The sequence below is a fragment of the Bombina bombina genome, chromosome 3, assembly GCF_027579735.1.
Source record: "Bombina bombina isolate aBomBom1 chromosome 3, aBomBom1.pri, whole genome shotgun sequence".
In the NCBI taxonomy this organism is placed as follows: domain Eukaryota; kingdom Metazoa; phylum Chordata; class Amphibia; order Anura; family Bombinatoridae; genus Bombina; species Bombina bombina.
In genome coordinates this window covers 1,019,508,312-1,019,520,786 of record NC_069501.1, presented here as the reverse complement: position 1 = coordinate 1,019,520,786, position 12,475 = coordinate 1,019,508,312, and the positions used below count along the sequence as shown (strand labels likewise).

The 12,475-nt window shown below is 41.6% G+C and overlaps 1 protein-coding gene across 1 annotated transcript in view; it reads right to left on the bottom strand.

Moving 5' to 3' along the window:
• Positions 1–12,475, bottom strand: part of OS9 (OS9 endoplasmic reticulum lectin) — a gene marked incomplete in the record, with an annotated part of 610,958 nt that overhangs the window by 420,491 nt on the left and 177,992 nt on the right. The window contains 1 exon segment of the mRNA XM_053708203.1: positions 220–350. Coding sequence (XP_053564178.1) covers positions 220–350 — 131 coding nt within the window.

Here is a 12,475-nt window from a genome sequence, read left to right as displayed (position 1 = left end):
ATGCAAAATTGGGGAATTTGTAATAAAGGGATTATCTTCAATTTTAAACATAAATTCTGGTGTTTACTGTCCCATTAATTATTCAATCTAATTGTATAATAATCATTTATTAAGATTGTGGACAAGAACTTCTCAGTTAAACATGTTACTGAACACATTAATTCCTCTATGTGGAAAGAGGTACAAGATCCAGCTAAGAAAAAAGTTAAATTTGTTTACCGTGTTATCTGTTTCTGCAGTCTGTGCCTCTCTGTCTTGTGGTCTTAAAACTCTATTCCAAAAATCTGTATCATCCAGGTCTTGTCTGTGTTCCTCTTCAAGGTTTTGTGATTCCAATGATGATTCAGGTTCTTAAAAAAAAAAATGTAAGAGCAAATTTAAAATAGATGTAGATGTGGAACACATTTAAATATTGCCAATACAAATATTATAACTATATAAAAACAAAATAACAAATGTTTTTGTAACAAGACCCAAAAACAATAAATATATCCAATGCAGTTGCTAATCCTTTGAGATTAGTGCACTTAAACGGATATGAAATCCAACAATGTTCTTTTGTGATTCAGACAAAGCAGACCATTTTAAAGTGTACTGCTGCTCCTTTAGCAAAGGGCACCAAGAGAATGAGGCAAATTTGATAATAGAAGTCAATTGGAAAGTTGTTGAATACTGCATGCTGTAGCTGAATCATGAAAGAAAAATTGAGTTTCATGTTCCTTTGAGCAAGAAACTGTATAATAATGGCAGAGAAGCTAACACCTGAGGAGCAAACCTCAGCAGCTTGATAACATCAGGTGCCCTCTGTTAGCTTATTTATGTCATACACAGAGCTTTCTGTAGTATCTCTCTTAGGTGCAGGGGGAAGACATAACCTATACTACTATTAACTTAGAACTGCATGAATGATAAATACCACAGCTCGGTACAACTAAATGTAATTATAAAAACAATAAAGGGTTACAGGATGGGAGAAAGAACAAGATTTTTTGTTCACCTAGAAGTAAATAAACAATTTTCACAGCTATCAGTGATTTTATTCAGGGCCCCAGGGTTTAAGTCACATAATTTATTTAAAAAAATAAAAAATTTCCGCAAAATAAGAGAAAATGTTTTCTTGTTGTCATGACACCAGGCACAATCTGATTACTGTACAAATTATAACCTGTAAAGTAATATTACTTTAAGTTATGGTGGGATAAAAGAGCGAGTTTAAAATCCTTCATTTCATAACAATAAGAGCTATAGAGTTCTTGAATAGGCAATCAGCACATCCAGGCAAGTATCCCCGCTTACTTTCCCCAGAAAACAGAAGTGGTTTTGTGTTTGCTGCTTCTACCTCACAAGGGGATCGCTGTGGTCAAACACAGTACTGGAAGCCAAAAGCATGATATTGTAAGTCTAATTTGCATATCTTATAAGAATCCTCTGGTGATATAGACAAAAAGATTTGTCTATATCGGTCTCTGACGTAACATCCTCTGAAACAGAGGAAACCCCCTCAGTAGAGGATACATCAGTATGCTGAAGGTTAGAACTTAATTCACAAGATTTAGGAAAACTAGATTTAGGAAACTTTACTCTTATTTGAAAGCTAAATACCAGTCATTGCCTTCTGTATAGCTGCAGCAATAAAATCTTAAATTTCTGCAGTAATGCTATGTACATTAGACTGAGATGGAATAACAGTGGGTGTATGTTTTTCTCAGATATATTATCAGCATTTAAAGGGCCAGTCTAGTCCAAAATAAACTTTCATGATTCAGATAGGGCAAGTAATTTTAAACAATTTTACAATTTACTTTTATCACCAATTTTGCTTTGTTCTTTTGGTATTCTTAGTTGAAAGCTAAACCTAGGAGGTTCATATGCTAATTTCTAAGCCCTTGGAGGCCGCCTCTTTGACCCTCTTTTACAGTTTTTCACCACTAGAGGGTGTTAGTTCATGAGTGCCATATAGATAACACTTTGCTCACGCATATGGAGCTCCTATGAGCCAGCACTGGTTGGCTAAAATCTATGTCTGTCGGTCAAAAGAACTCAAATAATGGGACAGTTTGCAGAGGCTTAGATACAAGATAATCACAGAGGTAAAAACACAATTTATACTTGCCTGATAAATTTATTTCTCTTGTGGTGTATCCAGTCCACGGATCATCCATTACTTGTGGGATATTCTCATTCCCAACAGGAAGTTGCAAGAGGAAACCCACAGCAGAGTTGCAATATAGCTCCTCCCCTAACTGTCATAGCCAGTCATTCGACCGAAAACAAGCCGAGAAAGGAGGAACCATAGGGTGCAGTGGTTACTGTAGTTTAAATTTAAAAATTACCTGCCTTAAAATGACAGGGCGGGCCGTGGACTGGATACACCACAAGAGAAATAAATTTATCAGGTAAGTATAAATTGTGTTTTCTCTTGTAAGGTGTATCCAGTCCACGGATCATCCATTACTTGTGGGATACCAATACCAAAGCTAAAGTACACGGATGAAGGGAGGGACAAGGCAGGAACTTAAATGGAAGGAAACACTGCCTGTAAAACCTTTCTCCCAAATATAGCCTCCGAAGAAGCAAAAGTATCAAATTTGCAAAATTTTGAAAAAGTATGAAGCGAAGACCAAGTCGCCGCCTTGCAAATCTGTTCAAAAGAAGCCTCATTTTTAAAGGCCCAAGTGGAAGCCACAGCTCTAGTGGAATGAGCTGTAATCCTTTCAGGAGGCTGCTGTCCAGCAGTCTCATAGGCTAAGCGGATTAAGCTTCCTAGCCAAAAAGAAGGAGAGGTTGCCGAAGCCTTTTGACCTCTCCTCTGTCCAGAGTAGACAACAAACCAAGCAGATGTTTGACGAAAATCTTTAGTAGCTTGTAAGTAAAACTTACGGAACACGTCCAGATTGTGTAACACAAGGATGGAACAACAATCTCTTGATTGATATTCTTGTTAGATACCACCTTAGGTAAGAACCCAGATTGGTACGCAGGACTACCTTATCCGTATGAAAAATCAGATAAGGAGAATCACATTGTAAGGCAGATAACTGAGACTCTACGAGCCGAGGAAATAGCTACCAAAAAAAGGACTTTCCAAGATAAAAGTTTGATATCTATGGAATGAAGAGGTTCAAACGGAACTTCTTGAAGAACCTTAAGAACCAAGTTTAAGCTCCATGGTGGAGCAACCGGTTTAAACACAGGCTTGATTCTAACTAAAGCCTGACAAAAAGCCTGAACGTCTGGAACATCTGCCAGACGCTTAACTAGCTGACAATCCTTTTTCCAAACCTTCTTGGAGAAAAGATAATATCCTAGGAATCCTGACCTTACTCCATGAGTAACCCTTGGATTCACACCAATAAAGATATCCACGCCATAGCTTATGGTAAATTTTCCTGGTGACAGGCTTTCGTGCCTGTATTAAGGTATCAATAACTGACTCGGAGAAGCCACGCTTTGATAAAATCCAGCGTTCAATCTCTAGGCAGTCAGCCGCAGAGAAATTAGATTTGGATGGTTGGAAGGACCCTGAAGTAGAAGGTCCTGTCTCAGAAGCAGAGACCATGGTGGAAAGGATGACATGTCCACTAGATCTGCATACCAGGTCCTGCGTGGCCACGCAGGTGCTATCAGAATCACCGATGCTCTCTCCTGCTTGATCTTGGCAATCAGTCTAGGGAGCAGAGGAAACGGTGGAAACACAGAAGCCAGGTTGAAAGACCAGGGCGCTGCTAGAGCATCTATCAGTGTCGCCTTGGGATCCCTGGACCTGGATCCGTAACACGGAAGCTTGCCGTTCTGGCGAGACGCCATGATATCCAGTTCTGGTTTGCCCCAACGATGAATCAGTTGTGCAAATACCTCCGGATGGAGTTCCCACTCTCCCGGATGAAAAGTCTGACGACTTAGAAAATCCGCCTCCCAGTGCTCTACACCTGGGATATGGATAGCTGATAGGTGGCAAGAGTGAATCTCTGCCCAGTGAATTATTTTTTAAACTTCTAACATCTCTAGGGAACTTCTTGTTCCCCCTTGATGGTTGATGTAAGCTACAGTCGTGATGTTGTCCGACTGAAATCTGATGTACCTCAGAGTTGCTAACTGAGGCCAAGCCTGAAGAGCCTTGAATATCGCTCTTAGTTCAAGAATATTTATTGGAAGGAGAGACTCCTCCTGAGTCCACAATCCCTGAGCCTTCAGGGAGTTCCAGACTGCACCCCAACCTAGAAGGCTTTCATTTGTTGTTACAATTGTCCAATCTGGCCTGCGAAAGGTCATACCTTTGGACAGATGGACCCGAGATAGCTACCAGGGAAAAGAATCCCTGGTCTCTTGGTCCAGATTCAGTTGAGGGGACAAATCTGTGTAATCCCCCGCTCCACTGACTGAGCATGCATAGTTGCAGCGGTCTGAGATGTAAGCGTGCAAACGGCACTATGTCCATTGCCGCTACCATTAAGCCGATTACTTCCATACACTGAGTCACCGAAGGGCGCGGAATGGAATGAAGAACCCGGCAGGAATTTAGAAGCTTTGATAACCCGGACTCCGTCAGGTGAATTTTAATTTCTACAGAATCTATCAGAGTCCCTAGAAAGGAAACTCTTGTGAGTGGGGATAGAGAACTCTTTTCCTCGTTCACTTTCCACCCATGCGACCTCAGAAATGCCAGTACTACGTCCGTATGAGACTTGGCAATTTGGAAGTTTGACGCCTGTATCAGGATGTCGTCTAAATAAGGGGCTACTGCTATGCCCCGCGGCCTTAGGACCGCCATAAGCGACCCTAGAACCTTTGTAAAGATTCTTGGGGCTGTAGCTAATCCAAAGGGAAGAGCTACAACTGGTAATGCCTGTCTTGAAAGGCAAACCTGAGAAACCGATGATGATCTTTGTGTATCGGAATGTGAAGATAAGCATCCTTTAGATCCACTGTACTCATATATTGACCCTCCTGGATCAGTGGTAGGATGGTACGAATAGTTTCCATCTTGAACGACGGAACTTTGAGGAATTTGTTTAAGATCTTTAGATCCAAAATTGGTCTGAAGGTTCCCTCTTTTTTGCGAACCACAAACAGATTTGAGTAAAAACCCTGTCCCTGTTCCTCCTTTGGAACTGGATGGATCACTCCCATAACTAGGAGGTCTCGTACACAGTGTAAGAATGCCTCTCTCTTTATCTGGTGTGCAGATAATTGTGAAAGGTGAAATCTCCCTTTTGGGGGGGAAGCTTTGAAGTCCAGAAGATATCCCTGGGATATAATTTCCAAAGCACAGGGATCCTGAACATCTCTATTGCCCACGCCTGGGCGAAGAGTGAAAGTCTGTCCCCTACTAAATCCATTACCGGATAGGGGGCCGTTCCTTCATGCTGTCTTAGAGGCAGCAGCAGGCTTTTTTGACCTGCTTACCTTTTTTCCAGGTCTGGTTTGGTCTCCAGACCGTCTTGGATTGAGCAAAAGTTCCCTCTTGTTTATTATTAGAGGAAGTTGATGCCGCACCTGCCTTGAAGTTTTGAAAGGCACGAAAATTAGACTGTTTGGCCCTAGATTTGGACCTGTCCTGAGGAAGAGCATGACCTTTTCCTCCAGTGATATCAGCAATAATCTCCTTCAAACCAGGCCCGAATAGGGTCTGCCCCTTAAAGGGAATGTTAAGTAGCTTAGATTTTGAAGTCACGTCAGCTGACCATGATTTAAGCCATAGCGCTCTGCGCGCCTGTATAGCAAAACCAGAATTCTTAGCCGTTAGTTTAGTCAAATGAACAATGGCATCAGAAAGTAAAGAATTGGCTAGCTTAAGTGCTCTAAGTTTGCCAAGTATGTCATCCAATGGAGTCGCTACCTGTAAAGCCTCTACCAGAGACTCAAACCAGTACGCGCAGCAGCAGTGACAGGGGCAATGCATGCAAGGGGCTGTAGGATAAAACCTTGTTGAATAAATATTTTCTTAAGGTAACCTAATTTTTTATCCATTGGATCTAAAAAAGCACAACTGTCCTCGACAGGGATAGTAGTACGCTTTGCTAGCGTAGAAACTGCTCCCTCCACCTTAGGGACTGTCTGCCATAAGTCCCGTGTGGTGGCGTCTATTGGAAACATTTTTCTAAAAATAGGAGGGGAAGAGAACGGCACAACTGGTCTATCCCATTCCTTATTAATAATTTTTGTAAACCTTTAAGGTATTGGAAAAACATCAGTACACACCGGCACTGCAAGTATTTATCCAGTCTACACAATTTCCCTGGCACTGCAATGGAATCACAGTCATTCAGAGCAGCTAAAACCTCCCTAAGCAACACGCGGAGGTGTTCAAGCTTAAATTTAAATGTAGAAATATTAGAATCAGGTATCTTTCCTGAGTCATTAACATCACCCACTGACTGAAGCTCTCTTTCCTCAGCTTCTGCATATTGTGAGGCAGTATCAGACATGGTTCTTAAAGCGTCAGTATGCTCTGCATTTTGTCTCACCCCAGAGCTATCTCGCTTACCTCTAAGTTCAGGTAGTCTGGCTAATACCGCTGACAGTGTATTATCCATGACTGCCGCCATGTCTTGTAAAGTAAACGCTATGGGCGCCCTAGATGTACTTGGCGCCATTTGAGCGTGAGTCCCTTAAGCGGGAGTCAAAGGGTCTGACACGTGGGGAAAGTTAGTCGGCATAACTTTCCCGTCGTCAGATTCCTCTGGTGATAAAAATTTTTAAAAGACAGAAAATGATCTTTATTGCCTAAAATGAAATCAGTACATTTGGTACACATTCTAAGAGGGGGTTCCACCATGGCTTTTAAACATAATGAACAAGGAGTTTCTTCTATGTCAGACATGTTTATACAGACTAGCAATGAGACTAGCAAGCTTGGAAAACACTTTAAATCAAGTTAACAAGCAAATATAAAAAAAAGGTACTGTGCCTTTAAGAGAAACAAATTTTGTCAGAATTTGAAAAACAGTGAAAAAATGCAGTAAATCAAACAAAATGTTTACAGTGTATGTAATAGACTAGCAGAGCATTGCACCCACTTGCAAATGGATGATTAACCCCTTAGTTCAAAAAACGGATCAAAAAACGAAAACAGAATTTATGCTTACCTGATAAATTACTTTCTCCAACGGTGTGTCCGGTCCACGGCGTCATCCTTACTTGTGGGATATTCTCTTCCCCAACAGGAAATGGCAAAGAGTCCCAGCAAAGCTGGCCACATAGTCCCTCCTAGGCTCCGCCCACCCCAGTCATTCGACCGACGGACAGGAGGAAATATATATAGGAGAAACCATATGGTACCGTGGTGACTGTAGTTAGAGAAAATAATTCATCAGACCTGATTAAAAAACCAGGGCGGGCCGTGGACCGGACACACCGTTGGAGAAAGTAATTTATCAGGTAAGCATAAATTCTGTTTTCTCCAACATTGGTGTGTCCGGTCCACGGCGTCATCCTTACTTGTGGGAACCAATACCAAAGCTTTAGGACACGGATGAAGGGAGGGAGCAAATCAGGTTACCTAAACGGAAGGCACCACAGCTTGCAAAACCTTTCTCCCAAAAATAGCCTCCGAAGAAGCAAAAGTATCAAATTTGTAAAATTTGGCAAAAGTGTGCAGTGAAGACCAAGTCGCTGCCTTACATATCTGGTCAACAGAAGCCTCGTTCTTGAAGGCCCATGTGGAAGCCACAGCCCTAGTGGAGTGAGCTGTAATTTTTTCAGGAGGTTGCCGTCCGGCAGTCTCATAAGCCAATCGGATAATACTTTTAAGCCAAAAGGAAAGAGAGGTAGAAGTCGCTTTTTGACCTCTCATTTTACCAGAATAAACAACAAACAAGGAAGATGTTTGTCTGAAATCTTTAGTAGCCTCTAAATAGAACTGTAGAGCACGGACAACGTCCAAATTGTGTAACAAACGTTCCTTCTTTGAAACTGGATTCGGACACAAAGAAGGTACAACTATCTCCTGGTTAATATTTTTGTTAGAAACAACCTTAGGAAGAAAACCAGGCTTAGTACGCAAAACCACCTTATCTGCATGGGACACCAGATAGGGCGGAGAACACTGCAGAACAGATAACTCTGAAACTCTTCTAGCAGAAGAAATTGCAACTAAAAACAAAACTTTCCAAGATAGTAACTTAATATCTATGGAATGTAAAGGTTCAAACGGAACCCCTTGAAGAACTGAAAGAACTAGATTTAGACTCCAGGGAGGAGTCAAAGGTCTGTAAACAGGCTTGATCCTAACCAGAGCCTGAACAAAAGCTTGAACATCTGGCACAGCTGCCAGTCTTTTGTGTAATAAGACAGATAAAGCAGAGATCTGTCCCTTTAGAGAACTTGCAGATAATCCTTTCTCCAAACCTTCTTGTAGAAAGGAGAGAATCTTAGGAATTTTTATCTTATTCCATGGGAATCCTTTGGATTCACACCAACAGATATATTTTTTCCATATTTTATGGTAAATTTTTCTAGTTACAGGTTTTCTGGCCTGAACCAGAGTATCTATAACAGAATCTGAAAACCCACGCTTTGATAGAATCAAGCGTTCAATCTCCAAGCCGTCAGTTGGAGGGAGACCAGATTTGGATGTTCGAATGGACCCTGAACAAGAAGGTCCTGTCTCAAAGGTAGCTTCCATGGTGGAGCCGATGACATATTCACCAGGTCTGCATACCAAGTCCTGCGTGGCCACGCAGGAGCTATCAAGATCACCGAGGCCCTCTCCTGATTGATCCTGGCTACCAGCCTGGGAATGAGAGGAAACGGTGGGAATACATAAGCTAGGTTGAAGGTCCAAGGTGCTACTAGTGCATCTACTAGAGTCGCCTTGGGATCCCTGGATCTGGACCCGTAGCAAGGAACCTTGAAGTTCTGACAAGACGCCATCAGATCCATGTCTGGAATGCCCCATAATTGAGTTATTTGGGCAAAGATTTCCGGATGGAGTTCCCACTCCCCCGGATGGAATGTCTGACAACTCAGAAAATCCGCTTCCCAATTTTCCACTCCTGGGATGTGGATCGCAGACAAGTGGCAGGAGTGATCCTCCGCCCATTGAATTATTTTGGTCACTTCTTTCATCGCCAGGGAACTCTTTGTTCCCCCCTGATGATTGATATATGCAACGGTCGTCATGTTGTCTGATTGGAACCTTATGAATTTGGCCTTTGCTAGTTGAGGCCAAGCTCTGAGAGCATTGGATATCGCTCTCAGTTCCAGAATGTTTATCGGGAGAAGAGACTCTTCCCGAGACCATAGACCCTGAGCTTTCAGGGATTCCCAGACCGCGCCCCAGCCCCCTAGACTGGCGTCGGTTGTGACAATGACCCACCCTGGCCTGCGGAAGCTCATTCCCTGGGACAGATGGTCCAGGGTCAGCCACCAACGGAGTGAATCTCTGGTCTTTTGATCTACTTGAATCATTGGAGACAAGTCTGTATAATCCCCATTCCACTGTTTGAGCATGCACAGTTGTAATGGTCTTAGATGAATTCGTGCAAAAGGAACTATGTCCATTGTTGCAACCATCAATCCTACTACTTCCATGCACTGCGCTATGGAAGGATGAGGAACAGAATGAAGCACTTGACAAGAGCTTAGAAGTTTTGATTTTCTGACCTCTGTCAGAAAAATCCTCATTTCTAAGGAATCTATTATTGTTCCCAAGAAGGGAACTCTTGTTGACGGGGACAGAGAACTTTTTTCTTTGTTCACCTTCCATCCGTGAGATCTGAGAAAGGCTAGAACGATGTCCGTATGAGCCTTTGCTTTTGACAGGGACGACGCTTGTATTAGAATGTCGTCCAAGTAAGGTACTACTGCAATGCCCCTTGGTCTTAGAACCGCTAGAAGGGACCCTAGCACCTTTGTGAAAATCCTTGGAGCAGTGGCTAATCCGAATGGGAGGGCCACAAACTGGTAATGTTTGTCCAGAAAAGCGAACCTTAGGAACTGATGATGTTCTTTGTGGATAGGAATATGTAGGTACGCATCCTTTAGATCCACGGTAGTCATAAATTGACTTTCCTGGATGGTGGGTAGAATCGTTCGAATAGTTTCCATTTTGAACGATGGTACCCTGAGAAATTTGTTTAGGATCTTCAAATCCAAAATTGGTCTGAACGTTCCCTCTTTTTTGGGAACTACGAACAGATTGGAATATGTGAAAAAGTATGAAGGAATCGTTCATAAATTACCAAAATTTCACCACAGTGTCTTAAAGCCTTAAAAGTATTGCACACCAAATTTCAGAGCTTTAACCCTTAAAATAACAGAACCGGAGCCGTTTTTAAATTTAACCCCTACAGTCCCAGCTATAGTCTTTGCTAAGACCCAACCAAGCCCTGAGGGGAATACGATACCAAATGACGCCTTCTAGAAGCTTTTTCAGAGATTTTTAGATCCTCACACATGCATCTGCATGCCCTGCTCTCAAAAAACAACTGCGCATTAATGGCGCGAAAATGAGGCTCAGTCTATAACTATAAAGGCCCCCTGACTGAAAAAGGTGACCAACACAGTGCCTGCCGTTTTATAAGCGTTCCCCAAGATTATAAATGCCAATTGTTAGCCTAAATCTGAATAATATGCCCAAATAAAGCAATCGATTTAGCCCATAAAAATGTCTACCAGTTTTTTAGCCCATATTAAGCCCTTTAATCTGTTTGTTTGACTAAGAAAATGGCTTACCGGTCCCCATGAGGGGAAATGACAGCCTTCCAGCATTACACAGTCTTGTTAGAAATATGGCTAGTCATACCTTAAGCAGAAAAAGTCTGCTGTTTCCCCCAACTGAAGTTACTTCATCTCAACAGTCCTATGTGGAAACAGCAATCGATTTTAGTTACTGTCTGCTAAAATCATCTTCCTCTTACAAACAGAAATCTTCATCCTTTTCTGTTTCAGAGTAAATAGTACATACCAGCACTATTTTAAAATAACAAACACTTGATAGAAGAATAAAAACTACATTTAAACACCAAAAAACTCTTAACCATCTCCGTGGAGATGTTGCCTGTGCAACGACAAAGAGAATGACTGGGGTGGGCGGAGCCTAGGAGGGACTATGTGGCCAGCTTTGCTGGGACTCTTTGCCATTTCCTGTTGGGGAAGAGAATATCCCACAAGTAAGGATGACGCCGTGGACCGGACACACCAATGTTGGAGAAATAGACGTTTTTTAACTGTTACAACCAACTGCCACAGCAAGCTGTAGCCCTACCTTCCCCCAATAAACGACTTTGGAAAGCCTTTGGGCCCTTTAGAGATGTCCTATAGCATTCAGAGGGCCTTTGAGGGAAGCTGGATGTCACAGTTTGTAAATTTAACTGCACCAACTAACTTTTATATTACAACAGTGGAAAGCCTCAGGAAACTGTTTCTAGGCAAAATTTAAGCCAGCCATGTGGAAAAAACTAGGCCCCAATAAAGTTTTATCACCAAAGCATATAAAAAAACGATTAAACATGCCAGCAAACGTTTTATATTGCATTTTTATAAGGGTATTACCCCTGGGAGTAAGCATGATACCAGTCGTTATTAAATCACTGTATTCAGGCTTAACTTACATTAATCCGGTATCAGCAGCATTTTCTAGTGTTTTCCATCTCTAGAAAAAATTATAACTGCACATACCTGATAGCAGAATAAACTGCACGCCATTCTATCGCTGAAGTTTTACCTCATCTGTGTAATCCCCTCAGACATATGTGAGAACAGCAATGGATTTTAGTTACAACCTGCTAAGATCATAGAAACCTCAGGCAGATTCTTCTTCTATTTACTGCCTGAGGAAAAATAGCACAACTCCGGTACTATTTAAAAATAACAAACTTTTGATTGAAGAAAATAAACTAGCTATATTTAACCACTCTCTCCTACAACGCCCTTGCTTGTTGAGAGTTGCAAGAGAATGACCGACTATGACAGTTAGGGGAGGAGCTATATTACAGCTCTGCTGTGGGTTTCCTCTTGCAACTTCCTGTTGGGAATGAGAATATCCCACAAGTAATGGATGATCCGTGGACTGGATACACCTTACAAGAGAAAAGTATATTTATATCACTGTGTTGGTTATGCAAAACTAGGGAATGGGTAATAAAGGGATAATCAATTCTTTATATAACAATAAAAATTCTAGTGTATATTGTTCATTTAACAATTTTTCAAAACAAGAGCCACATAATTGAGCTGAAGAATTTAAATCAGTTTTAATACAACAAACACACTTGGCTTGGTAGATACGTGCCCAGGCAGCTCAAGTCATATGGTAACATCAGAGCCAGGCTCAGTTTGAGACATAATTGCAAAAAAAACGAAATTTGAAAGAAAAAAAAAGAAAAAAATCTGCAAATTTATATCCATGCTCCTATATATGATTATATAACAGGCTTGAGAGAATGGGAAAGAGCGAAAATTTATAATAAAAAAAAAAAACAATTCGTAAAATCCTGCATGAAAGCTCTAAGTGTCATTTCTTCAGTGTTGT